The sequence below is a fragment of the Penicillium canescens genome (genome assembly GCF_028828765.1).
Source record: "Penicillium canescens strain IBT 15451 chromosome Unknown utg000006l_segment0_segment0, whole genome shotgun sequence".
NCBI lineage: Eukaryota > Fungi > Ascomycota > Eurotiomycetes > Eurotiales > Aspergillaceae > Penicillium > Penicillium canescens.
Window position 1 is genome coordinate 1,093,226 of NW_026703968.1, and position 27,378 is coordinate 1,120,603.

The 27,378-nt window shown below is 48.7% G+C and overlaps 10 protein-coding genes across 10 annotated transcripts; 4 read left to right on the forward strand and 6 right to left on the reverse strand.

Annotated features, from left to right (window-relative positions):
- Window positions 1-209: 209 nt before the first annotated feature.
- N7446_009365 (uncharacterized protein) lies at window positions 210-2,159 on the reverse strand (the record flags this gene model as incomplete). Its single annotated transcript, XM_058518110.1, has 1 exon — window positions 210-2,159. The coding sequence occupies one exon, from the start codon at window positions 2,157-2,159 to the stop codon at window positions 210-212; it is 1,950 nt and encodes a 649-aa protein (XP_058368898.1).
- A 104-nt stretch (window positions 2,160-2,263) lies between these two features.
- N7446_009366 (COP9 signalosome complex subunit 6) lies at window positions 2,264-3,684 on the forward strand (the record flags this gene model as incomplete). Its single annotated transcript, XM_058518111.1, has 3 exons — window positions 2,264-2,615; window positions 2,683-3,162; window positions 3,230-3,684. The coding sequence occupies 3 exons, from the start codon at window positions 2,264-2,266 to the stop codon at window positions 3,682-3,684; spliced, it is 1,287 nt and encodes a 428-aa protein (XP_058368899.1).
- A 1,063-nt stretch (window positions 3,685-4,747) lies between these two features.
- Window positions 4,748-6,555, reverse strand: N7446_009367 (OSTA/TMEM184 family protein; the record flags this gene model as incomplete). Its single annotated transcript, XM_058518112.1, has 6 exons — window positions 4,748-5,488; window positions 5,551-5,700; window positions 5,764-5,889; window positions 5,945-6,242; window positions 6,315-6,465; window positions 6,513-6,555. The coding sequence occupies 6 exons, from the start codon at window positions 6,553-6,555 to the stop codon at window positions 4,748-4,750; spliced, it is 1,509 nt and encodes a 502-aa protein (XP_058368900.1).
- Window positions 6,556-7,161: 606 nt separating this feature from the next.
- N7446_009368 (SAP domain protein) lies at window positions 7,162-8,754 on the reverse strand (the record flags this gene model as incomplete). Its single annotated transcript, XM_058518113.1, has 1 exon — window positions 7,162-8,754. One exon carries the CDS (start codon window positions 8,752-8,754, stop codon window positions 7,162-7,164), a length of 1,593 nt encoding a protein of 530 aa, XP_058368901.1.
- A 1,617-nt stretch (window positions 8,755-10,371) lies between these two features.
- On the reverse strand, window positions 10,372-12,572 carry N7446_009369 (fungal specific transcription factor domain-containing protein; the record flags this gene model as incomplete). The annotated part of the gene is made up of 6 exons (XM_058518114.1): window positions 10,372-10,693; window positions 10,752-10,942; window positions 11,047-11,463; window positions 11,523-11,839; window positions 11,897-12,401; window positions 12,525-12,572. The coding sequence occupies 6 exons, from the start codon at window positions 12,570-12,572 to the stop codon at window positions 10,372-10,374; spliced, it is 1,800 nt and encodes a 599-aa protein (XP_058368902.1).
- A 3,423-nt stretch (window positions 12,573-15,995) lies between these two features.
- N7446_009370 (NmrA/HSCARG family protein) lies at window positions 15,996-17,034 on the forward strand (the record flags this gene model as incomplete). The annotated part of the gene is made up of 3 exons (XM_058518115.1): window positions 15,996-16,169; window positions 16,223-16,640; window positions 16,703-17,034. 3 exons carry the CDS (start codon window positions 15,996-15,998, stop codon window positions 17,032-17,034), a joined length of 924 nt encoding a protein of 307 aa, XP_058368903.1.
- Window positions 17,035-17,881: 847 nt separating this feature from the next.
- Window positions 17,882-20,386, reverse strand: aguA (alpha-glucuronidase; the record flags this gene model as incomplete). Its single annotated transcript, XM_058518116.1, has 1 exon — window positions 17,882-20,386. The coding sequence occupies one exon, from the start codon at window positions 20,384-20,386 to the stop codon at window positions 17,882-17,884; it is 2,505 nt and encodes an 834-aa protein (XP_058368904.1).
- Window positions 20,387-21,042: 656 nt separating this feature from the next.
- On the reverse strand, window positions 21,043-21,605 carry N7446_009372 (60S ribosomal protein eL30; the record flags this gene model as incomplete). Its single annotated transcript, XM_058518117.1, has 3 exons — window positions 21,043-21,138; window positions 21,325-21,479; window positions 21,536-21,605. 3 exons carry the CDS (start codon window positions 21,603-21,605, stop codon window positions 21,043-21,045), a joined length of 321 nt encoding a protein of 106 aa, XP_058368905.1.
- Window positions 21,606-21,821: 216 nt separating this feature from the next.
- met2 (homoserine O-acetyltransferase) lies at window positions 21,822-23,927 on the forward strand. Its single transcript, XM_058518118.1, has 3 exons — window positions 21,822-21,954; window positions 22,005-22,395; window positions 22,450-23,927. Exons 1-3 carry the CDS (start codon window positions 21,915-21,917, stop codon window positions 23,507-23,509), a joined length of 1,491 nt encoding a protein of 496 aa, XP_058368906.1. The 5' UTR covers window positions 21,822-21,914; the 3' UTR covers window positions 23,510-23,927.
- A 1,359-nt stretch (window positions 23,928-25,286) lies between these two features.
- On the forward strand, window positions 25,287-26,735 carry N7446_009374 (uncharacterized protein; the record flags this gene model as incomplete). Its single annotated transcript, XM_058518119.1, has 1 exon — window positions 25,287-26,735. The coding sequence occupies one exon, from the start codon at window positions 25,287-25,289 to the stop codon at window positions 26,733-26,735; it is 1,449 nt and encodes a 482-aa protein (XP_058368907.1).
- Window positions 26,736-27,378: the final 643 nt, after the last annotated feature.

A 27,378-nucleotide genomic window follows, 5' to 3' on the forward strand; every position in this document is an offset into this window, starting at 1 on the left:
GGATAGCAGTGCCATGACTAGCAGAAAAATAGGTTTCTACACCGCCCACCTAAAACGGCGCTAGTGCTGGCAATTGCCCGAAGCATTTCCCCGCGACGCTAAGATAACAAACGCCGATCTTTATAGATCTGGAATTGTGTTGAATACATTTTATTATGACGCTAGACTGAACGTTGATGTCATAATCCTAATAGGTTCTCAATCTCATATCATAAATCAGCTGTCAGCACTTGGGTACCACCAGATTGCACTGGGCCCCAAGGCCCCTCATTCACGCGCTGTTGCAAGGTTCGCATGATATCGTCGAATCCTTCAATCTGACCTCCATTTTCCCGCAATCGGTTCAACAGTACCACAAGAACATCATGCTTAGCTGTGGCCACTTTCCAAACAACATTTTGGGAATCGCCTGCGCCGCCTCCAACAAAGTCTGCGTATGAGCGGGGTGGTTTGAAGAGATAGGGCAACAACGTCGTCAGTGCAGGTGGCGTTAGAACTGCCCATGCCCCGGACGAGGGGAAGAATCCACTAGTAGCTGGAGATAACTGACTTAGATTTTCTTCGGAGGGTAGCTGGAAACGCGAAGCGTGGGAATGAGAGGAAGAAGGGGGAGAGAGTTTCCAGTTGGCTGTAACAATGGCCCTCATAAAAGTGATAGCTGATAATGCAGTATCCTTCATGACGAGAACATCGGCGGTGGCCACCACAGAGGTCCAGAAAGTAGGGTGTTCGTTGAGGTAGAGAAAGTACAGAATGCGCGCTGCGGCTGCTTCATGGTCCCAGTCGGTTGGGGTCTGGCCAGATGTATTCAAATCCATTGAACCAGGTATCTGATTCCGTTGCGGTCCGTGGAAAATCTTTGCCAGAACATCCAGAGCTTCGTCATTTGCAGGATCGGTAGGAATGGCTAGAACAGGGTTGGCGCCATGTTTGCCCGCCTCCACGAGAAGCACTCTAGGGAGTGAGGCTAGAACAGCCAAGTGCCCTGTGGGAGATTCTCCATGCGCCCATTGTATGGCAGGGATGGCGAGGGATCTGTTAATGGTTGATACAATCCCGTCGAGGACGGTAGCAGGACTCTGCAACAAGTGGTTCGGGTACAGCTCTGCATACCGCGAGACATATGCCATGACTGGACCGGATAGATAGATCAAATCAACGGGATCTAGTTTTGAATCATCGAGATAGTAGCTTAGCACCTTTGAATGCAACTTTTGCGCCACCAGGAAGTCGAGGGCAGGAGACGAGAAAGTCGAAGCTGAGTGCACATAGCTGCGAGCGTGGAGACCTGGCGCTTCGATATCGAGAAGCTCACGGAAGAAGCTGAGTAGTGTCATGTGCATCAAAACGTCGCTCTCTTGGACCATCTGACAAGTCGCAAAATGCAGGATGCTATCGCTCTGATATTTGGCTTCAACCTCTGGAATTTGTGCAGTCGATATCATGTCCCAGCGAAGCCTTCCAGCTTTTCCTAAAAGTGCCAGAAGCCTTCCTTGTGCGATAGTCCTTTCGCGCTTAGACAGATCTCCAGGAGCTTCATTCCGGAGGCTGCATAGCCCAAATAAGAGCCCGTAGACATCCTTATCCTTGAACACTCTCCTCCACATGAGACCCTGTCCCGTCTGAGCATGATCACCGGTAGGCTCAGGTTCTCCGGTTTCCAGATGACTAGCAACGTCGATCTCCAAGAGTGCCCATAACGTTTCAAGTGCAGCTTGCGCGACTTCTGTCGAAGAGGTAGAGAGCCATAATTCGACGAGCGAAGCCACCAATTCAGAGTCCCCTGCAACTATGGCAGCTTCGCTCGAGGATTTTCCTGCCTTGGCCAGTAACGATAGGGCGAGAAGATTGATGGGTGGTGACGGGGCCTTGAAGCCAGCGATAAGGTTGACAGGGGGATCGACGGATTGGAGGTCGGTGAAGCTGAAGTTTGTAGTGGCCTTGATACCTAGGGTGGTGAGGGGCGTAGGGTCCTCTTGCAAAATGGGCAAAAGAGCTGAGATCTGTGATAAAAGCGTGGCAGGAACCAAAGGGTCGGTAGATTCAATCAGCTGCAGTTGCAGCTTCTCGATGAGGGCAACGTCCAACGCCGTTGATGGATCTTGTTGTACTTGAGCCAAATGCGATTTGACCGCATCAAACGTCGAGGGAATAGACATCGTGATTTAACTGCTCTCATGCCAGCCACGAAATGGAGAGAAATGCGCAGCTTGTTGATCGCGGGGAAAGCTCACCGCCCCAGGCGAGGCCAAACGAACCAAACATGACCGCATCAACCCGCCCTCCGGCTATCTACTACTACTCCGTCATCCACGAGCGCTTCGTCTACCTGGATATAGATAAACCGACAACAATGGAGCCGTCTCCAGTTTCGCAGAAGTCATCCGACTCCGGCCTCCATATTCAGTTGCACCCGCTTGTTCTCCTCACTATCTCGGATCAGATCACTCGGCATGCCGCCCGGCAGCAGCGAGGTCCAATTCTTGGTGGTCTTCTCGGACAGCAGAATGGTCGCGAGATAACGCTTGAGCATGCATTCGAATGCCCCGTCACCTGCGGGCTCAACAATGAGACCATTCTACCAGCAGCATGGTTCGAAGAGCGCCTACAGCAGTGTGAGTACTCCCCACTGGACTACCCAGGTGCTTTCTACGAGTATAAATTAACACCTCTACACTACAGTCAAGGATGTACACAAGGACCCAGCTCTCGACCTGGTTGGATGGTGGTCAACTGCTCCAGCCACCGGACCAACTGCTGCACAGCTCCCTCTCCACCGACAGATCCTCCAGAACTACAACGAATCCGCCGTTTTCCTCGCCTTCCTCCCTTCCGAGGCCCAAGGCGCGAATTCGAACGGAGCCAAGCTTCCTCTGACCGTTTACGAGAGTGTCCACGAGGGCGAGAATGCGCAAGATGCCAGCAAAGATATGCAGGTTGATGGCGAAGAGCCGGTGCTAAATGTTAAATTCCGGGAACTGCCATACTCAGTGGAGACCGGGGAATCTGAGATGATCGGCATTGATACCATTGTGCAAGGTTCCAGCACTGCTTCTATGAATGTCATCCCAACCCAGGAATCGAGCAAACAGGCGCAGCAGACAGAGTCCGAGAGCAAGAAGCCAAGCTCCCAGGTTGAACTCACACAGGAGGAGGAAGAGTGTGAGTCTTTTCAGCTCAAAGCACAATTGCCTTTCTGGGATCCACTGACTGATTCATAATTATACAGTAATCTCAAGCCTCACCACCCGTCTCAACGCAGTCCGCACCCTCGAAACCCGCATCTCCCTCATCAAATCATACATCTCGACTCTATCAGAATCGGACTTTGCATCAGACGTGTCAAAGGACAACACGTCCACCACCCAACTGTCCCACCCAACCCTGCGCCATATCAATTCAGTTCTCTCGAACCTCTCCCTCCTCACCCCAGCGGAACAAAGCACCTTCTCCACCGAAGTCCTCTCGCAAAGCAACGACGTGCTGCTAGTCTCGCTCCTCGGCCAACTAGGCGAAAACGTCAAAGCCCTACGCGAACTAGGCCGCAAGACTGCAACCATCCAGGCTGCACGACAGGTATCTTCCGCGCGCAAGAATCCTTCCTCCATGATCCAGCGAAGTTTCGACGAGGAGCTCTTTGCTACTGGTAACCAGGGAGGTCCAGATAGTGGAATGTACTCGTGATATGGCAGGATCTGAACCCCCTTTCTTTTTTCTTCTTGATCTGTCTCTGAATATTTCATGCAAATGATACCTAGGCGTATGGCAAGGCATATGGGGTTCTGAGCCTTGGTTTTTATTACTTCCTTTGCTTGCATGGTGTTCGATTTTCCCTGGCCCCTTTCCATTGCTCTGGGCAGGACACCCTGAGACGAGATAACGAACATTGATATGATATTCTCAAGTTTCACTGGCTACTGAAGATTAAAGTAGCGTCGTACTAATTCAGAAACGATTAGTGTATGGAACACTTTATTCATCAACGACACTGGACACTAGGATCCGAAGTAACAATACAAAATGTATGAATTTCTTAGCATTCCTATTTACCTTCAATTTCTGTAAGTCCTAACCCTCTACTTTTAAAAACCTCTATAGAAATGGAATAATCAGCCTATACGGTGGCTAGCTATCCATTTTATATTGAACGTTTCTAGAAAAGTTATATCAAAAGTGAAGAAATAGTCGTATAGGATCGGATAAATATACAGCTATCTTACGCTTCCTAGGTCGATTAGACTAGGGGTCATCCTAAGACGTAGAAGTTATCGCCGGCGACGCCTAGGCCGTAGAAGAAGCTATTAAGGTGATCATAAAACCGCTAGTCCTCGGTGTATTGGCGGTGCTAAGAGCTCCATGCATTTTGACCTAATGATGCTTAGTGAATACGATTACGGCGCCTTATTAGTTAGAGTTAAGACAAATGTAGCGGGAGTTCCATTCGTCAAAAATTGGGTCCATTTAGGAGAGCCCAAAATAAAAAATAAAAATAAATAGAGGAAAACATGCCGATATGCGAATATGGCGGGTATTCATATCCAAAAAAATGCACAGGCAAGAAAAGAAATAGAAAAAGACGCAAAATAAATGAAGAGAAAAACAAACAAGCGTAAGATTCGCGGGGCATGCTCATGGGTAGCGTGAGGCTAGAACAGAATGAATTGCTACGGGGGGATGCAAATGCAAAAATGCAACACCACCAGCCCCCTAGCACAAGATAAATACCGAGTCATAAATGAATCATTGATCATAAATGGTGGTTATCAGGGTACGGAGGTGGAGGCTGATAGGGGTCTGGCATGGGCATGGGGACTTGCTCGCGGAGCGGACCGTCCGATGGGTACGGGTGAGCCATCGCATCAGACTGGAGGGGATCATGGCTTCGGAGGGCAGAGTCGTCATAAGGCGACGAGCTTTGCCCGTAGAAGCGGGTTGAGGGGTCATGGACGTGGTCCTCGAAGTCGGAGGCATAGGGCGAGGTACCCATCAGCGCGATCTCTGGGTTGGGCTGTGCGTGAGCGAGAAGCACTGCGCCTTCTTCGTCTGGCGTGTAACGGCCTCCTCGGCCTCCTGTGGTTGCGGCGCCTTGGTATGCTGTTCCGGTTGTGAGTTCGCTGCCTGCTTGCGGGGGCTGGTCCTGGGGTTGGTAGCTGGGGTCTAGCATGCGAGTTTTGCGGCCGACGACTAGCCAGCGGGCACTGCGTCCGATGGCTTTTAGGAGGTCCAGTGGATTCATGGCGTCGACTAGAGCTCTGGCGCCGTAGCGTCCGCCTTCATAGGCGGTCTTGCCATTGCCATAGAAGTCGGTGACTTCACTTTGGTTGTTCAAGGTGTAGGGCTTCCATGAGAATGCCCAGAGATGCAGGCAGCCAAAGACGGCCATTTCAATGTTGATCATCACTTCCGGAAGGCCAGTTTTGAGATCTGCTAGTGCAATCTTCTTGCTTGCTTGGATAGCACCACCGGAGACCAGAAGACTGATAAGTGTCTAAAATACGTGTTAGATCACAATCTTTCCGTTCTTTTAATAGCGGATGACGATCAACTTACTGACTGCCAGAAGGAAAGGAAAATGACGAGCTTGATCGACAAGATCTTCACAAACGGCCGGTGTTGCTTGATGTCTTGGCTGGTCTGATAATAGAACTGGATCAGGCAGTACATTGCAATGGTGACAGAGATCGATTCAAAGACAATAGTCTACCAATATGAAGAGCGGATCAGCAAGAGAAAGACCATATATCCAGCAACGTCAAAACATACCCAGATATGCGAAAAGGCAGGACTGAGGGATGCCTCGCAATACAAGCCCAAAGCCTGCGTAACAACCGCGACAATAGTCATGACAACGCGGATAACACAGTATTGGAAGACGCCAGCCCAGACAATCTGCATAACAGTCAGCACCGAGACACTCCCCGAATCATAGTATTCCCCCTCTTACATTGAACCAAGTCAATCCACTGCGCGGGTTCCGCCAGATGCCGCGGTCACCACCACAGCACCTCGCAAACCAATTCAACGGCCAAAGCCACGCCTTAGGCTGAATTCCACGGAAGTAATCCTTCTGACTGTGTAGATCGGGGGCGATATAGTGGCACATGAGGGAGAAGAAAGCGGAGATACAGAAAGCTTCGTAGCAATCGCCGAGGACTTCGAAGTAGACGGAATCATGGTAGAAGAAGATGCTGAGCCATGCGACGAGGGAATAGACGGGGACCATAAACAGAATGCGGATAATACTGTAGGCAGAAACAAAGGTCACTGTTAGCAATGCTTGCGCTGGGGATCGGGGTCCACGGAATCAATCTTACTGTCGCTGTTCGATCGGTTTACTGTAATGCATGGCATGCTGCATGATCAAAAATATTGATACACCGCAGGCGAAGAGGGCACAAGCGCCGCCCACCAGGAGCGACAGGTGGTGAAATGTAAGGCCACCATCCCAGAGCTCGACCTCCTCGACTGTTTGATCAGCATAAAATGCTTTCCAGGGGGTCGAGTGGACATACTTTCTTGGGTCTCTAGAGTAGTATTGCACACTGTCCAGCCCATGACTGGAGTGTGAAGGTCAACAGGGTTAGTGAAGGAGGGAACCTTTTTTCAGGCTGTTTATCTTATCCGGATCGACAGGAGAGCGCCACAATCGTCTGAGGCAGCCCTGAAGGAAGAAGCAAATCTAATGTTTCCTTTTTTGTTTCAAATATTTTTTGTTAGTTTTTGGGCTTATTTTTCATGCAGTCGCCAATCGGATTGAGTACCAAGGATCATCGGACCTTGGGAAGGCTTGGTCTATTTTTATTGCTTGGCTCAGCCTTTCACAGCCTTGTGGAGATATCTGCAGTACAGAGTTACACCTTTCATTCACCGTAGAATACGAATACTCATACATGCTAAACTCCTATTGTACACATGTCTGGGACAACAGCCTAGATAATTCACTGTTTTTTCTTTTTACTTTTTTTTTTACCTTAAATTCAAGCACGCCAGGAATCCCCACGTCGTCCGCCGCGTCCGCGGCCACGTCCCATGCCAGGTCGAGGGCCAGGTGCACCATATCTTTCCGGGCCGATGTCCACGAAATGATCTCCGTCTTCGAACGTAATGCGCCGCATCTCATCACCGCCACGGCGGGGGAACGTTCCTTTCTCGATAAGGTCATCAAACTGGTCCAGGCGCTTGTCGGCAATTGGGCGGGGGGACAGGTAGGTAGTAAAGCTTGGGTTTGGCAGTCGTCGATTTGAATCTTTCGTCCAAAGGCTTGAATCCTTGTCCGGGGCGTGCTGAAGGTGCAGGAGGCGCATCGGAAGGACGACGATCGATCTGCGGAATGCTGCTGCGCGGACCTAATGGAGGAGTGCGGTTAAAGCCTGACTCCGGTCGACCAGGAGCGGGACGCTGCTTCGAACCAGCCTCGGCCAGGGTGGCTGTGGTTCCATTCTCAGTTGTATCGTATGTCACTTCCCAGCGTGGAGCAGGGCCGGCGCGATCCCGCGATGCCTCCTCTGTCTGGATCCATTCTTTGATTTGGTCGTCCGGGATGAAATCCGCCCAGAGGCTCTTGCGGTTGCGCTCGTTGGGCCATACAGTTCCATGAATAGCGGACCGGACCCGCGAGGCTGCGGCAACGCTGGTGAAACTGACAAAACAATGGGTTTTGATAGAGTCGAGGTAGAAATCAATGATGGTATCGGAATCGGCAGTTCCCGGGGCAGATGCAAGGCTGGCCAGGTGTTTGCGGAGCGCGACTGGTTGCAGTGGGCGCATCAAGCCTTCAATGTAGAGGGCAGCGGTAGCAGCGTGCCTTGCAGGTTCCACATCAACATCTTCCATTTTAGTGTCTGTGGGGCCAGAGGCGGGTGGGAGAGCAGCATCAGAGGGTGCAAATAGATCGCGGAAGCGAGCGCTTTGCTTGTTGAGAATTGTTTGCGCATCTGCAGAAGCCTCACTGGGTCGTTTAGTGTCACGATCTGGGGGCGGCTTGACTTCATCACGAGAAACACTCTCTCTTTCTTCTTTCACTAAGATATGCGGGGCTGCTTCCATTGCGCGAGCCTTCCGACTCGCAATTTCTTCCGGTGTGGGAACAGGGCTCTGGCTGCGCCGTTTCCGTTTGCGGGTATCCTCCAAAGCTTCTTCAGCCTGAAGGGGGGTCGATACTCCGGTGTTGGCTTCCGAGGTTTGGGGAGCGGACAGAGATGACTTTTCTTCGAGTATCACAGAGTCTTCTTTGCTTGCGTCTTGGGGCACCTGAGATTGTTCTTCCACTTGCATCTGCTGGGAGACGACTGGAGACTCCTGGTCACGGCTGGGAGAGGCGGGCTTTTCTGTGTGTACCTCCTCTACGGGCTTTGCGACATCTTCGACTTTTCGCGACTCAGCTGGGATCCCTGGCTGTGCCGGTTCGTGCCCCCTTGTCTCCCCTTCATATGCCTTGTCGGATACAGCAATTGAAGCTTGTGTGTCATCTCCCTCTGCATTCGAATCCTTCGGTTTTTCGGACTGTTCGATCTGTGGTTGCTCAGTCTCGGGCTCTGGTGCTTGTGTCGCAGGTTCCGGCGCAGGTTCCGGCGCAGAAGGCTGTGTGTCGGTCGTCTCTTCCGGAGCTGCATTATTGCCTTGGTCTGTCTGTGAGTCAAGCTCGAGTAATTTGTCAATGAACTGCTGTTTGAGACGGAGCCCAGTCTGAGGGACAGCACGTTTCTTGAGTTCTGCCTTCAAATCAGCCACCTTCCATGACGAGTAGTCAGCCATAGTGAGAGATCTTCCACATGTATATTTGAAAACAGAAAAATAAGAGTAGCTTAGATCAAGAAAAATGGTATTGGGCGCATTGCATGAGTGCAGGGATTGAATCTGGGGACGCGATGGAGCTGCGCGCCGATGATGTCGGGTCTAACTGTATTGGGACTAGCGCAATCCTACTGGATGAGCTCTGAAACTCACTCTTCTACGAACATTTGTAAAGCTGCAAGATATATATTAAATACTTTGCAGAATAATTAAAAGAATCCTCGCTACATCCGTCATTCAAGTGCTTTTCAAAGTGATTCAGAAGTTGGCAAACGACCCTGTTTTCACCTAGACTATACCTCCACCGCAGATGTATAACTTATACTTCAAATCTCTTTGTCTTCCTCGCATTAATGCTTTGTATACGCAGTCCTAGCGTAGAAACCATCATAATCAATAGAATCCATGCTAAACCAAGTAATTACTATCAAAAGCAATGGTCAAAATATTGCAAGAATTCGGTTGTCTTTGGCTCGAGGGAGGCAGAAGCTATGCTGCAACCCGGTTATCACTGACTTTTAAGCTACCAAGCGATGCGAAGCGCTCAAATTCTTATTCTAAGCTCAAATATTAGTGCCCAGGAACTTAGCCTGTTTGATCTAGAAACCTATACACTAACAACATTGAAGCTAACCCGCTTCAAGGAAGTCTGCTAACAGGGCAGTAAGACGCGTCTCCCCACCAAAACATTCCCACATTCGAACTTCCTCAACTAAGCAATGCCTGCTGACACTGAACCCAAACAGACCCGCGTGCGGTCCGGAGAGCTTTCTCCTGGAACACGAAATGCTATCATCAAGGCCCTGAGAGACGGCGAATCGCCCAGTAACATCGCCGCCGAATATGGTATTTCCTGCACGACTATAAAACCAAAAATCGCTTCAAGACATGGCATCATCAGATCTATGTCCCAGGCTAGTCGGCTCTCATCTTGACTTCCCAGAAGTTTTAAATCATGGAGTCGTCACTGCAAGGAAACATGGTACAATCTTCGCCAGCAGACTGCGGCAATATTTCGACCCAGCGAGAAGATAGGGTATAAGGCCAAGCCAAGGTGATGCTTGTCAGGTACGTGGGCCGCAAATCCCTTGCTACAAGTGTGACATTGCACACTTCATTCTCAATATTGGTTTTATTACTAATAGGCCGTGGAAGCCCAACATTTTGGAGACGATCAATGCGTTCCGCGGTAACACGAAGCTTGAAACTGCATTGATGAACGCAGGATAAGCAACGACTTTTTTTTGTGCCCATCAAGTCAATCTCCTTAGGTTGTTTGTGGAAGAGCGGGGGGATGTTTTCCAGAAGGCTCAAAAAAGCTCTCAAATGCACGTCTGGAGAGTTAATTCATGATTTACCAATGCAAGTAACCTTGGTTCAATTGACCTTCATTTAGTAGCAGCATTTTCATTCCACAGACAGTAGCTTTCAGCTTCCAAGCCACATTTTTGATCATATCAACAAAAAATACGCAAACCGGTGCAATTCATTCCCTTGTTCCAGTAGGTGAACTATTGCCCTCAAGAAGCAGCTCTTCCTCTGGCAAATTCAACATTTCACAACAGTTCTCTGCTCCAGTCAATACTGACTGGTTAAAAGCATTTCATCTGTATTCCAAGAGATTGAAAATGGGTTGCCCACTGGATAGGACAACGAACTGTATGACTGAGGCTCCAAAGGAGTCCTCTGCACGGGGCTACCTTCTTCAATAAAGAATGCTTCGGAAATATTTAAAATCCTCTGAAAGAGCGTCCGCAATTGCACAAGAGGATAGCTTATCCCACTTCGAGCTAGGCAATCAACCATCGCCTTCATGAGGCTAAAATCACCGATGTCCGACGTGGCAATGACATTACAGAATAGAACAAGATATGCCGTCGCAGGATAGAGCAAGACAGTCCTAGGGAATGGATTAGATTGCACCTCACACAGTCTGGCTAGCGGTATGAGATTCCTACCGATTCAAAAGGTTGACCGCGGATTGTTCCTCGGCTGATTGGCACATGGACACCAGTGTCGAGAGTTCTCGACGAGCTGATTGCAGGTAATTCTCTGTTGTGCTAATTACTTGAGGTTTGTCTGTCTGAAGAAGATATAAAATTGCGGTCATGACTGACTGGTAGGCAAACTTCAGTGTAGAGATTTCCGCCTGGTAGTCAAGTCCTTTCCATTGAGAAGAGAACGAAAAGATCCAAAAGGCCGAGTCAGTATATCACGACAAAAAGGCAGAGCCAATATAGAGCCTATACTTACTTGGTTCATTCTTCCCTGAATGTATTGCATCTTCCGTAACAGGTAGTTTCCAGTATGATGAAGTGGTAACACACCTTTTTTAGTTAGTGACCCGCTCAAGTAACAAGATAATAATGTATCTTGTACGTGGGCAAGATCTAGATGAATGAGTAAGAATTCAGATATAGGAGGGTGAATAGGGTATAAGTCGCAGAGGTTGGATGGTAGTTGAGCGTCGAAAGGACACCACGATTTCTGCGATTTGAACGCATAGTTTCTGTTCAATGTGTAGCAGCGAATAAAACAGAAAATCTCTTCCTCAGTTGCGTTTCCGTGCAGAACCGCGTTGTGAAGATCCAAGTCGATGCAGATTTTACAAGCGGATTTGATGAGGTTGCCGCTCAAACCAACGTCGCCACACGCTTGGTAAAGAAAGGCCTAGATATAGATTAATTTTGAGGGAAGATCGAACCCGAATGAGGTACTGGTAAGCTTACCCCACAGATGAAAGCTTGTAGAAGCGCAATGGATGGTGTTGTTGGAAGTGGTATTTGCTTTAGTGCCGCCTGGGCGGCTAGTCGATACTCTGTGGCACTCTGCTTTAGCCCAAGGACAAGTTCAGGATCGTCTTCAAGGTTGATTATAGTTATGAGAAATCTATAGGCAGTGGCATTGACACAGACAGTGTAGATCATTGACTCGCATGGTGATGCTTTGTTGTGAAGGAGTGAGAGGCACATTCCTTTCAATGTCGGTTTTGATATATGTCGGAAGTAATCCGCAATAAATGACCCAAATCTTTCACTTTGGATATCTGCGTAGGATCAGCTTTCCCTTCATGAAACACTCTGATCTACCAACGGTGGATTACCTTTCAACATCCAGGTGAGCAATTCGGTAGAGGGAACTCGAGGTAACTCCCCGAGCTGCTCATTAAACTGCTTACCTTCTACAAGACCTCTTGAATCATCAGACAAAACCCCGATGACAGACAAGGCCGATTCGAGAACCCGGCGTCTATCCCCAGTAAGACCCTGTAGATGTTGCAGCTGATGCTGAACTGTCACTTGCGCATCATAAGCAGGATCATATGACATTATTGCCCATGGCTCATAGGAATCGCCTAGATCATGGCTTGGAATGAAGTGTTCTGGCATAAGTTCGGCCAAACTATAATCGTTTATATCTGCAAGCTTTGCATCGATTTCATATTCCGGAGTGATTTGAAGACGGGGGCTGTGAGGAGAGTTGATGATTCGATACTCCTGGGGGCGAGTAATTTTGCTTCTACGCTTCGTCTCTCGCTGACGACAACATGAAACGCCTGCATCCTGGCAGTTACCACAAGGATCGCGCCTATCGCAGCGGACCTGCGTCTGTTGTAAGCATATTTGAAAATGAAATCAAATTGTTTCTTCATACCTTGCGAGAATGACACAGGTCACACTGCCGTGATAAAATTAGTATTAGGTATATTTGGATTCTCTTAGAAATCGCACCACTGATTGATTTCGCCATCTGTGCTCAAGTGAAGGATCGTTTGGCATATTGAATTAAATCCAATTGTTCTTCGAGGTGGGACTTGACAGGGAATGGCCTATGTAGAAGAGACAATATTGGAAGAATACGGGACCTCGAACCAGGTACTAAATAAGTTTCCAGACAACTCAGAAAATTCCGAGCATTTGCCAAGAAATTTGTACAGTAGGCAGTGCCGAGCGACTTGGCGACAGTAAAGATTTACTACCTTTTGGTATATATAGTTTATATAGATTCGTTCGGAGGTTGCGTATTATCATTAGTTCAATATTAGCTAGTTTGTTTTCTGGGGGAGTCACTAGTTTAAGGCATAGTATTGAAAGCTATCATACCAATTAACCTTCAGCCTGCATATGTACCGATAGCATACATTTTACCGGACCCAGCACGAATGCTTTTTAAAGCATTCGAACTGGACATAGCCCAATTTGTTGGGTCTTGGATTATGTCTCTTCGGTCCATTCTCGCTCGGCTTTTGGTTATCTTCATTCAATTGTATCAATACCTTCAAATGTGTTTTATGGAACATTTGATGGGGTAGATGCTACACCGTCACAATTTCTCAATCTTAGGACGGCAAATTATTTGCTATAGACACAGTGTCAATGATTGAAGAGGAAAATAAGAAAAAGGAGCAAGGCAGGATTGCAGCAGCCAAGAAAAAGATCTGCATCTCAAAGCCCGACACGCGGACTAGCTATTGCACAAGCCGAGATTCGGCCATTTCGAAGACCCGAACTGCCGACTCCCGTAAAATGCAATTTATAGTTCGGCGCCCGCTGTTCTGGCATGTATATAAATATCTTTTCAAGTGGCAGTGTTGTGCCAAATTGGGCCGCTCGGGGGCGCAGCCTCAGCCATACCAGGGAAGATCCACCGCATGTGGCCCCCAGCGGCCGTAATTGGCTTACAGACACAAATAAAAGCTCAGTATGGTGAAATCTTGAAGACCGGGCTCTTCTTTGCTGCTGGGGTGATGAAGAGCGACTTCGCTGGAACATCTGTTTCCTCTCCCTACCCAATGCTCGGATCGGCATATCAGTAGAGACCCAGCTTGATGTGCATGAAAGCGGAGTCGATAGCATGCTTATTGATCTATCTAATTTAGTGACTACTTTACATACCCTCCGAAGATCTCTGGAATGTCGATAAATTTGAGGTGGACAACCAATTCAATGAGATCACGCCTCGTATCATTGCACGTTGCTTACACAGTCCATGCCGCGAAACATGGCGCCTTGACCAGAATATCAACGAAGTGCCTCGATGTGTACATCCTGCATAGCAAGTTTAAAATATCTACCCCAGTGGGTCTTCGACTTCGATAGGACCAGTCTTATTCTGGGGGCGCTTAGTCTAGAGGCTTTCTTATGCTCATTTTTCCTCATGCTTCCTTTGCCCTTTCCCATTCATATTACGGTGTTCAAAAGCTTCGATGTGTTGCAGAGCAGAATGTTGTCTATATATTTGAGCCCGTATTGCAATGCTTCAGTTGCGAACGCTCGTCTATATGAGCCTGAGAATCGTGGTGGTCATTCCACCATTTCTGTTTTCGAAGGTGGTAGGAGAATCAGACTGCGCCAAAACCCGCGTAGCCCATCAACCAATCCGAGTTAAGTTAATAAATGTCAGGACCCCGGTCCGCAAGTTGTTCGAAGTAGACTGCGCATGAAGACGTGCATATGCAACCCGCTTAGTGAACTAGATAACCGCACCATCTTTTATTGTGTCGCTGACATCCGCATGGAAGGTCAGTAATTAGTTTCACTCACTACCTGCACCCACATTCTTCTTGATACTCTACTTCCCGAACTTATGCTGCTTCCAGGACCTTCACAGGGTCCTTGGAGAAAGCAAGGTATCAGTGATATATAACTCTGTAACAAGACTTACAATTATGCTATATAAGGTGTAATAGGTACAACTCTTTCTTGAAATATCCGTCCTCCCGCCTTGAACAGATATATAGTTCCATAAGATCACTATAAACCCTTAAATAACAACTATAGCAGTACGGAAAATTCGATATAGACTTCATTTGCCGTTAAAGATAACGCACGGAGGAATAGAGTTCCGCAGTGCCCAACTTTCGACCCAAGATGTACGTTTAAGGGCTATACCGAAGGCTACGGGATATTATACAAAATGATAAGCTTATTCATGCTTTTTATTCGAAGTGATTGGTCTAAAATATGGTGGTGTAGTGCGGTATAAAATAGATATATATAGGTGGCCGGAAAATTGAGTGAGAAGATACTTTTGACCAGTATCTGTACTAAAACAAAATCTCCTTGTTATATGTCGTATTTCGCATCATTTTTGTACGTTATGCGGCGTGGAGACGCAAGGCAAGTATCTGCATTTAACGATTTAATGGCACCAGGAATCATCAAGCGAAGCCACACCACTGCTGAGCTAGTATTGGGTTTGCTCCCCTAGCATGTGCTAATTACGGTCCCACAGCCAAGAAATGATATTATGCCAGACAGAGGATCGTTGCTTCCGAGCTTGTGTCGCTACATTAAATCCTTTCCTCATTACGTCGCGGAGGCACCTCTTCCGGCATAGTATATTCAGACAGCAAAGATTCAACGGAAGTCGGATTTACGACGCAGAAAAGTGGGACCGCTAGTTGCGGCTTTTGCGGATGTTTTCAAAGGCCAGCGAATCCCAGTAGATCCAATCGGGCACCCGACTGCAAGATTCCTTGGCAGTAGCCATGCCTTAATCAGCATCCCAACTTGTATTGACGTGCCATAACTCAAGAATACCTTTTAGTTATCTTGCTACGAAATGCCTACTATTAACCGACGCTATCTCTTCTACCTACTTGAACTCGGGAAATGTATACCTAATACCTGCAACGCGTATTACCATAGAGAATCCTCGAATATCAAGGCGTTTAGCGAAATTTTCATGCTCGATATCAACACCTAATCTCAATGACCAAGGGAAATAAAACGCTCTCTGCTCGTCACGCTACCAATAAGATGCTCATTGAATTGATTCAGTCGATCACTGTTTCGTTGATACGTACGGAGCACCGAGGCACCGGGTCGAAGGTTACGTTTTATTTGCGAGGGCAGACGGGGCCTCCATAGCACATCGACTGCCTGTGGAATGTTGGCGTGGGTAAGTAAGACTGTCGATCGTTGCCATCCTTAACTCGCGGTCAATACATGGGACCCTCTTGGCAGTCAGGATGATCTAGCATACTTGCATACACGAGTCTGGAGACATGTCCGTTTCGGCCTGTCGGCCTTTTCAAGGCCGATATGACTAATTAGATAATATGGATTTCTGTGGTATTAGTTTGTATTCATTTCTTCAATGCGGTAGTTCCTAGAACAGGGAAACTCTTATAATAGAGCCCGGATTCCGTTCAAAGCTTCAACGCTATCAATAGATTCACATCTGCATTTCATTCAAGCATGGCCAAGATAATTGTTGTCTTCGGTGCAACAGGCAACCAAGGAGGTTCGGTCATCGATTCGATCCTGTCCGACTCGGATCTGTCACAGGAGTTCAGGGTTCGAGGCGTCACACGCAATCCAGAGAGTGCAAGAGCTACAGACTTGAAAAGCAAGGGCGTCGAGATGGTTGCGGTATGAACAAACCTGGACCTGGCGCGTGCTAAATGTATTGACAAAGAGAATAGGCGGATCTTTCAGACCCTGTCTCTCTCAACCGCGCCCTGGAAAAAGCTCATACGGTCTTCCTCGTCACAAACTTTTGGGAATATCTTGATCGTGAAGTGGAGACTATCCAGGGCAGGAATGTTGCCGACGCATGTTCATCCACTGGCGTGCAGCACCTCATCTGCTCAACCGTAATCAACGTGAGCGAAGCGAGCCAGGGCCGACTGACTCACGTCAAGCACTTCGACAGCAAAGCCGATATTGAACAGTATGTGCGTGAAAAACAACTTCCGGCCACGTTTGTTCATGCGGGTTTCTATATGTCGAATGCTTTGACCCAGTCTATCATCCGAAAACAGCCTGACGACACGTATGTGGTAGCGATTCCTGTCAGCGATGAGGCACTGTTGCCAATGTTTGACGCCGCTGCGGATACCGGTACCTTTCCTTCTTATGATCTCAGTCACCGAGGATCGTGGGTCAACTGACACTGCAAATAGGAAAATTTGTTAAGGCAGCCATTAAAAACCGCCCCGCTGTGCTCGGCCAGCAAATCTGCGCATGCACCGATTACTATCGTCCGTCGCGACTCGCGCAAGAATTTGCCGAGGTGATGGGTAAACATACTGAGTTGGTGCTTTTGAGTGAAGAAGAGTATAAAGCCAGTGTTATACCTCCCAGTTTCGGACAAGAAGCCTATGAAACATATCTACTGATGGAAGATCCTGGTTACTATGTTGGCAAGGGTCTGGAGGAGAGCCTTGAATTGTTAGACGAGCAGCCGACCTCCTGGAAAGACTTTGTCCGGAAGAACAAAGACAAATGGGTGTAGTGCTCTCGTTTACTCCTGAACCTAGCGAATGCGTGGTTTCAATTACGAACAACGTCAGGTAGCTATTAGACAATTCTCACAGACAATTGTACCGATAATAGTTCTAGAAGGACGGATCAAATGCGAGCTCCTAATATACTGGAGCATGCCGTTCGCCTCTTATTTACACGATGACTGAAGCGGACTAAGAGCTAAATTTCAAGAACGATTAAAGCATACTGAAAAGGCGGAGTAATAGTTCGTAAAACTGTCTTCAGATGCTAGACCATATTCTCTTATTCAATGACATGAGCCGGTGAATTCTCTTGGGGACTCGCTTGTTTAAGTTATAGTATTGTATAGCGATCATACCGGCTAATTGTACATCTGTACATGTACGGATATGGAATAGAAAGTCAACAGGGGAAGACGAAGAAAAGGAAAGAAGCAAGGTGGAATTGCATCAGTCGAGAAGGCGATCGACATTCGAAGACCACACCCGCTGACTCCCCTTTACAGCGGGATTGAATCAGCCAAGGTAAAGGTCGCCATTTAAAGGCCCGACTTGCCGACTCACATTTAGCTGTGATTATGCTGAGGCGCTGAGGCGCTCGCCATTCAGGCATATAAACAGGGTGAAAGTAGATAGGCCCCAAACGCCTAGAATGGGAATCCTTTTAGTAATGCCCTGTATATGTGCATTGCTCGCGCTCGCTATGTTTTCTTTCTATCCACTTTGCCAGTCTTGTTTTTGTCGATCATGGCGACCACTGTTCTACAATCTGTTTTAGCGATGAACCGTAAGAAAAATGAGGTCTGTTTCTAAACAGTAATGGCTAAGAGAATTCGGATTTGATTAAGACTTCATCTAATCTATAATCCCCGCTGGCAAGAAAGCCACATAGTCCAATGGAGCCGATTCAACGCCATCAGGTTGACCGACAATTTTCAGAGTGTCGCCCTTCTTAACCTTGATGCCCCGGAACTTGATACGCGTAGCCGAATGACCATCTAAGTGGATAGAGGGCGTATGACTCAAAGTAACCTCACTGTTTCCAACCCACTCGCCCACCTTCCGATCATTCAAATAGATCGTCCACTGAGACTGACCACCGTAGAGATCATAATAATTAACTGCAATATCATATGTACCAGAAGCAAAAGGCACTTTGGTAATAGCCGTGCCAGCCGTGCTGTTAGACTCCGTGACAATTGCAACAGTCTCTGAAGCCGTTTCAAAGGGACTGACAGTATAAGGCTTGTAACCATTTAGTGTCATACTTTCAGCTTCGATGCGCCATGGGTGGTGGCTGACGCGCTTTGCTTCGTCGGGAATACCAGATAGATTGTAGTAGAAGTCGTTGATTGCGTCTCTCCAGACGATTGAGTGGCCTGTTTGGTAGTCCAGGAAGCGGCGGACATGGTTGTATCGCTCCTTGTCTATCTTTCCTTGGAGCGATTCCCACTGAGTCAGGAATGTCTGTGCTGTCATTGCTCCGGTGTAGTGGGCATCGTAGAAGTGTTGGATGACGGTTTTGCCTGAGTGCAGACGGTGAGTGTAGTCGACATGATGGAACCATAAGAGAAGGTCATCTGGGGTTGTATCGATGTTTTCGTACATGGCTGCGATTTCATCTGGATATTGGCCGGAGTATCCTGTACCATTCTTCACGGTCCGGTCCATTCCAATGCTTGTTTGGTCTGCGCGGGTCCATTGGCCCCAGCCATTGTTGTCTTGAGAGGCAGGGTTAGGGCCGTAGTGGGTGTAAAGGATGTCGGTCAAAGTCTGGATTCCTAGGTTGCCGCTATATTGTTCATAGGCGGGCCACGACTCCATGGACATGCGGGTAATCGTGTCTAGGACTTTGCGGTCCAGCCCGAAGGTCAGGCGAATCCAGTCTTGCAGGATGTCTTGCGCGTCATCTGTCGGGCTCCAAGCCAAGCGACCGTAGGCGTACAGGTTTGACATGGAAAGATGACTCCCAAGCCAGGTAGTATTGGTACCGACGTTGACCACGGCTGCCGAGCCACCCAGTTTACGGTTGAAGCGTTTACCAGCCACAATATCACGAACGAGCGATGGCTGATGATCCACGCGAAGATCGAAGTCCAAGATAGTCTTCCAGAGTGGAGGCAAGTATACCAAGTGAGACTGTTGGCCCAGATATTCTTGCGTTACTTGCAACTCAATGGCCGTGTTGGTATTGAACAGATTTGCGAACAAAGGAGATACCGGCTCGCGGACTTGGAAATCAATAGGTCCAAACTTGATCTGGATCACCACATTGTCGTCAAATTCGCCATCTAGCTTTTTGAAGAAATCGACAGCTGCCTTTGCACGATCCGCCGTCCAGACAGATTCATTGAGTTGGTTGTAGACGAAGGCACGGTACATGACGATACCACCATGGGGCTGAACTTCTTTGGCGAAGAGATTTGCTGCATCGGCGAGGGTCCTGTTGTACGTTTGAGGACCAGGCTGGCCTTCAGAATCCGCCTTGACAAGGTAACCAGCCATGTCAGGAACACGCTCATAGATCTGGGCAGTAATGTTCGACCACCACTTGATGACAGATGCATCGAGAGGATCGAAGGTACTCAGGCCACCGTATGTTTTGGGCGAGGCGAAATTGAGAGACATTCCAATTTGAATGCCATATGGCCGGAAGACATCAGCTACTCGACCAAAGCCATCGATGTTCTTAGGGTCCAAAAGCGTAGCATTAGCGTTGACATTGTTAATTACCACGGCATTGATCCTGATCGAGGCCAAGAGACGTGCGTATTCAGCGACGCGAGTCAAATCTTGGACAATTTGTCCATTCTTGAAGAAGATAGAAGCGCCACCATAGCCACGCTCAATACTTCCATCCATATTGTCCCATTGGTTGACCCAGCGGATCGGTTGCGACGGATTGGTTACGTAGGCGACGTTTGAGAAGTTTCCCTGCGAAATCATCGACAAGTACTCGAAGGCACCATAGAGCGCCCCCCTCTCATTCTGTCCCAGGATTTGAACGGTGTCCCCTTTGGTGCTAAGCCAGAAGCCATCGTCTTCCAACTCAGGTATGCTGTGTACAGCGCCGCAGGTCTTGCGATATTGATCGACCGTACCAACAATTACGGAGGAAGATGTCTTGCATTTGTGGGAGACTTGCACGTCTTTTCCATAAACACCCTTCAGCCCTTTCTGCAATTCTGCGCCCGCAATATATACCGGACTACTCTCGGTTGTATTGAGGGTGACAATGGTAGAAGGAAGGTTGGAATGGCATTGTTTCGAACAAGGTAATGATGCATAACGTAGCCAGCCGTTCAAGCCATCCTCGGCGGCTGCAAAGCCCAAGGAGGCCAATAGAAAAAGTGCACGCATAGTGACTAGAGCTTTTCAGGTGTATGAAGCTACTACCTGTCCCTCAATGCAGGTCGATTGTCCCTTTTATACAACCCCGCCATCGAGCATCAGGTCATCGGTAGAATTCCGGGTGACGCATGGAAGAACTTCAGGCTAAATAAGTCATGCTAAAGTCGATCAGTACAGGCTATATAGCATTAGACAAACGTAAGGGTTAAGGGAAAATCTCGGAAGATTGGAAAGGGAATGGTGCTTCCCCGCAAACATTTGCGGAGATGCGTGGGGGTCCTGCAGCAGAGACAAAATGGATGGCGTTCTCCAGATTCAATGCTGACAGGGGTTAACCAGGTAAGAGCACTGTGTCATCCCGGTTAAGCATGATGTTAAGCTTAGATTGTAAACGTGACGGAAGACCGATAATGGCGGGAGTCTCTAGGGCAAAAGAGTACGGCGTTCGAAACGAAACTCATGATAAAGACTGCATTTGGGGTATTACATTTAGGCTATTCTATCAGATGGTTTCCACCATTGAAAATCACTGCCCGGGACGAGACATTGCATCTCGGCGCCCTTGTCTAGAATGTGCCTAGCGGAATATCATAATTCATCATTGACCGTGAGAAAATTGGTTCAAGGTTGTATTTTTTTTAAGAGGTCCCAACAAGGCGAGACGCTTAAGCCTCACGGCTCAGGATGTCGGAGTCACCGGCATCGAGGATAGCCATGGCGGAGCAGCGGAAGAGCTTACCGCAAGCGGTACCGAGCTCAATCTATACGGGAGTTAGTGTCAAATTCAAGCTCTCCGGGATACCATTCGGTAGTCCCATCGTTGAGCAACTTCACTCTCCGAAGTGGTATTTTTGACCGACTTCTTCGCTGAGTAGTGGAGCTGACTCCTAGGTGCGACAACCTGCTTTTTCTCAGGTTGCCGACCAGGGGGAAGGGGAAAGACGTACGTTGTTGCCGTTGAAGTGGTGGACGGGGGTCTTGGCGAGCATGGCGTAGTACTCGAGCTCAGACTTGCGCAGAGGAGGGCAGTTGCCGGAGATGAGGACCAGCTTGGCCTTGCCGGAGCGGAGAGTCTTCATGGTGGACTTGGTACCCATGGTAACTGGGGAGAATTAGCACCGTATTTTGCGCGATTGAGCAATTGAGCGACGAGCTTACCCTTGCCAGACTTCATCACCAGCGCAAGGCGCGAGGCGAGAGTGTCACCGGACTTCTTAGCCTTGACCATTTTGACGGGTTTTTTTTTTGGGTTGGGTGGTTGGTGGTTGAGTGGTGTACGGATGACCAAAATGGAAGGAAGAAAAAGTTTTGTGTGGAAATGGGAAAGCCCTAACACGTGATGTATTACTACACGTGACAGTTCCTCTCCTACACCGCCTGATTCTGCCACCACCCCGATCATCGGCGCTCGGCCCGCGGGGTTTGACTCATTGCAGATTTATTTCTTTTGGTTTCGACTGCTTCTGATCCATTTTCTTCTTCATTTCATTTTTCTGTTGTATCTTGTTCGTCATTTTTGATTGCCTGTCTTTTCATCATGGCCACTGAAACTAGCAGTGCCCCCACTGCGCGACTCCGTCAGTTTATGCCCCTCGTCCCCCAAAGGAACCGCTACTAAATCCCGTAGAGAGAGTCGATTCGCAGCCTGAGAACCCCTACGCGCAGCTGATCGAGGATCAGTCTATCGCAATTGTCCCTTCCTTCAAGCTTGAATCCGGCGTTACGCTGTACAATGTCCCGGTCGCTTATACCACGCGGGGAACACTCTCCTCCACGGGCGATAATGTTTTGGTCATTTGTCACGCTCTGAGTGGCAGTGCGGATGTTGCGGACTGGTGGGGGCCTCTTCTCGGCGGTCCTGGTCAGGCATTCGATGTCTCTCGGTTCTTCGTGGTCTGTCTGAACAGTCTAGGTAGTCCGTACGGAAGTGCCAGTGCTGTGACTTACAAGGATGGCAAGCCTGAAAATGGCTACTACGGACCCGAGTTCCCCCTGACCACTGTCCGCGATGACGTCAAGTAAGTCAATTGTTCAGTCTATTACACATCAATACTTTCTGACTCCTTTATTAGCATCCACAAGCTTGTCTTGGATGACCTTGGTGTCAAGCAGATCGCTGCCGTCGTCGGCGGATCCATGGGTGGAATGCTAACGTTGGAATACTCCTTCTTTGGCAAAGACTATGTGCGTGCTATCGTGCCTATTGCTACCTCAGCACGCCATTCCGCTTGGTGCATCAGCTGGGGTGAGGCTCAGAGACAGAGCATCTACAGTGATCCCAAATATGATGACGGCTACTATCCATTCAATGATCCCCCTTCAACCGGTCTCGGAGCTGCTCGCATGTCGGCACTTTTGACTTACCGCAGTCGCAACTCGTTTGAGTCACGATTCGGTCGCAATGTGCCTGACCCATCTAAGAGGTTGAACATCAACGGCGTTGAAAAGCAGCCCACTCCTCCCAACGAGCACTGGGCCATTCACAATGATGGGCACCGTGGTGGTTCGACTTCGCGCTCCGAAAGCAGACAAGGCTCTCCAGCCCCCCAGTCCGAGGTCCAGTTCATGGATCCCCAGTTCTCAGGCACGAAGACCTTTGTCCCGGAGGACGATGCGAAACCCAAGCTTACCCCAAGTGGTCGTCCTCGCCCACCTACCTACTTCTCTGCGCAGTCGTACCTCCGTTATCAGGGTGACAAGTTTGTTAAGCGATTTGATGCCAACTGCTACATCGCCATGACTCGCAAACTTGACACCCACGATGTTTCGCGCCACCGTGCCGACCCTGCCGCCGAGGATACCGTGCTCGAGGCTTTGGGACGGGTGGAACAGCCCGCTCTAGTCCTGGGTATCGAGTCTGATGGTCTCTTTACCTTCGCAGAGCAGCAAGAGATCGCTGCCGGTATTCCCGATTCCCGCCTGAAGCGCATCGACAGCCCTGAGGGTCACGATGCATTCCTGCTGCAGTTTGAGCAGGTCAACCGCCACATTGTTGATTTCTTCCACGAGGTTCTACCCGACATCATGTCGAAGTCGAACACTGACGGTGCCGCGGCCGTCGCAAGTGTCAAGAAGCTGACGAAGAGCAGCACTTTCGGCGAGGCTGAGGTGGAGGATATCACCGCTTGGTAAAGCGTTGGTTTACTCATATAGTATTGTTAGGCGCAGTGTTTTCTGCAGCCATCCCATGACTCCACTCTGGGCCCCTATTCCCGCCTGTCTCTCTCTTCATCAACTCTGAGAGAAGATTCGGTGGGATCCGCGCCCTGGTGGATGCCATGGCACTGGGGAAGTAGGTTGCCGTTCTTTTTCCGTTCCGCCAGTCAGGGAGATGAGCATCCAACTGCCTCTCCCGTCTCTCACTTGGTTTTGTCCTTGTCCGAGAAGACTGTCAAAGAAGCATCCAACTGCTCTCCATCAGACCCGCCCTCTGGGTCAATTTTCTCCGGGAGGAGACCTCCGGGGGTGATGGGTCAATTTTCGATTCGATAGCCATAGGCTATCCTCGCGACACATGTCGCACAATATACATAAAAATTCACAAATTGGGACTTTTTCCCCCCTTGTATCTCTATCCTTATCATAGCGCAGGGCGATGGTGGTGGCCATCAGCGCCACACATATCTGACGGTGCTCAGTAGCAAATGGTAGCCCTTAAACACTTACGTTCGACTTCCCCGCGAAATAACCGGCACCCCCGGGCAATTATACGAGGGCTACGATATCCGACCATGGGAATGTGGTGAGCGAAGGTTGGATCTCGATTGCGGTCTAAAGTGTATCCATGACTTATGCTGGTTTAGGGCTGTTATTTAGTAAATAAACACCAGGGATAGTGGGCTTGAATACTTCCAAGATTATATGCCGGTTGGGCACCTACATGTTCAGCAAAATGCGGTGGAAGTGCTTGTTTTATGAAGTGGAGCAAGATCTGCACTCATAATCTCCTGGGCAGATTGCAACCATCCTTTGATTTCGATTTTATTTACGTCTTACATTAGGCCGAGTGTTTTTGGATCAGTGGCGTTAGTACTTGAGTCACCAAGAAAAGAGGCGCTAGCGTATGTGCTAGTGCTTAGACCTTTACCACAATGTCGATAACGTTCCATTTCGTAAAAATAATCAAGCATGTCTCAGTGTACGGAGTATGTGTTCGCAGACCAAAAACCCGGTTTCTTTGCGACCGTTCGAAACCTGAGGGTCCGAGCTAATAACTAACTAACAGTTAAGTCTAGACTTGATACCAGCTGGTGATCTGAACCATTTTGGGTCTCGCTATCTCTAAAGTGGCTTGACCTCCGTGATAAATGGAGTCCTTAGGGGGCGGATTGGAGGGCGCTTGATGTGCCGATCCAGCCCTAAGTTCTGGAGGGGACCACTGAGTTGTTTGATCGCTTATCCTGCTGCAAGCTAATGGGGTTAGGCGTCACAGGTGTATCTTCCTCTATTTCAGCCTATCTCTTCTAACCGGGGGCTAAAGGTACTAATGGGAATGCCCATAAAGCTAAGACATTTCTCTTTAATTACTCCGTCTCTCTTATAATGCAATTCTTTCTTCCACATTCTTCTCCCCGCATACCAGCCAGTTGCACTGACAACGGGTCCCTGCCTACTACACTGCAACTGCAATAATTGCTATTGACATCACACATATCTTGGGAAATTACTTGAGCGTTGGGATCTTGTCGATTGGGATCCCTTGGAGCATTCTGAGTCGAGAATAATCGCCGTGGCCAGGTCGTTCTCATTGTTTGCCCACTCGTTCTCCCCTTGACCTCACTCTCTATACTTTATTCTCTATTCTCTATCTCGTCTATCTGTCTATATCCCGTATCTATCACATCTAATATTCCCTGTGAGACACTCTCGGAGAATAAACAAACAAACCCAAACACTCTATATCGCCAAGATGGAGCGCAAACTATCAGCAAAAGCAACCAAAATGCGGCGTCGTCTCACCTTCACCCGAAGCAGATCGACACGATACCGCTCATGCACGATGGTCCCTTCCGCTGAAGTCAGTCCCTGCAGCAGTCGGCCTCGCTCAGCAACGAATCCCGAATCTCCAACATACGGAGAAAACACAATGTGGGACAGCACTGATGCCAGCAGGTGCTACAACTTCACAGATGAGCCAGGGTTCTTTCGCCCTGCATCGCCATTTATTGAGCGCCAGCATATCGATGAAGACCTCGTGCTTGATATCAAGCACGCATGCGCCCTACTATCCCACAGCATCGATCGTGGTATCCCCATCGGCCTGTCGTATCAAAGTGCCGTGCCCAACTGGACAGGGAGAAAGGCCGCTAGGCAGTCCAGCGCCGAAATATCCTCGTCTCTAAACCAGAATGCCCTTCTCTCACCTCCCAAACCGCTCGAGTCTGCGACAGATGTCGACACCCAGCCGCACGATTCAGGCATCGGCGTGAGCTTCCACTCCCCCAAGAAAACAGGCAGACCATACGGGAACAGCGTCTCAGGCACCGAAGCTTCAGCCAGATTCTACAACAAACGATCCTCCATCTCACCACCCCACAGCCCAACATCAGAAAGAGCCTCTCGCTCCCGCGGCGAGAGTCTAATCCAAAGTTTCGCAGACCGCGGCAGCATCCAACCAGACTACCCACTAAGCCTCGGGCGCTCGCGCTCCTCAAGTCCAGTCCCATTCCCCTACAGTCCCGACCAAGCCAACGACGAATGGCGATCCGGACAAACAACACCGCCCAGCCCGATAATCGAAAACGCCCAAAACATAAAAGAACTGTCAACGGCAACGATTTCCGTTTCCGAAACCGAGATCAAAACCACCACCTCCCCCATCACCGAAGAAACTGACACACCGTCTCAACCTTGTCTCGGCGAAGAAGGTATGACCTGGCTCCGCGCCAGCAAAGGCATCCAACGTCTCGCCGAAGAAGAAAAACAGAAAGAAAAAGCAAAGGCATCTAAAAAGGAAAACACTTCCGGCCGCTTTTACAGTTGCAATGCCGCGGCCTTCCAAATCATCGATTCGCCCGAATGGCTCACGAAGAATATCTGGGAAAGTCGAGACCCGAGCGTCTACGGCGAGGCTTCATTGGCCAGGAATGGAGAAGGGCGTTGGGGGAGTGTATCGACAAGCGGGGATGAAAGTCGCGACGGATATCCCGTCCAGTGGTACATTGGTGCTGGGGCTGTGTCAAGTCGGGATCTGTCTTATTCTTCATCTTTGTGTCCTGTTGATGAGTTCAAGCATCAGGAGGCTGCTTATTCGGTCGTTGTTCCTAGTCTGCAACCGCGGCGGAGGAGGGAGAAGGCGCAGTTTTTGTTGAGGAAGTTGGCTGGGTTTAGGGGAAGGAGGAAGGAGGGTGAATGTTAGGGTTTGAATTGGAATATTTTTATGAGGATTGTATTTGGCTTTGACTGGAGCGTTTGCTGGTTTTTTTTTTCCCTTTTTCTTGTCGTCGTCTTTTAGCTGGGGTTTATGTGTAGGTGTGGTGTTTTTTTGTTTTGATAGATGTCCGTATGCTTCATGTAGATACCCTTTTATTCTTTCTTTTACTTATTAGCGCTTAGTTGGATTATTTGGGATTTGTTTCAGAAATACGGAATTTGATATGTTCGACACTGTGAAATCTCATCAATCAATCTCTCTTAGCGCTGGAGTTCTTCTACATGTACTGTAGGTGGGACTCATGATCTTAGCGCTTTCATACGGGCGGTTACATGCAGCTCAAAGCCATTTGGCAAGTCTAAGACTCCGTAAACATACATACTCCTGTCAACTTATATGTTTCAGATGACATGAAGTTAGAGTGGGTTGGTAAATCGAGTAACTATCTGATTTTTGGACCATTTAGGTGGTGTGAACAGGCACACGGAGAGACTACCCTATCACTTACGCCTAACGTTGTAGGTATTACTACGCTTAGCGAATTAGTGCGCAGTGCGCAGTTCTTAAAGATGATTATATCTGCAATCCTCATTGGCAAATTACTTCATAACTCATAAAGAGCCTCATG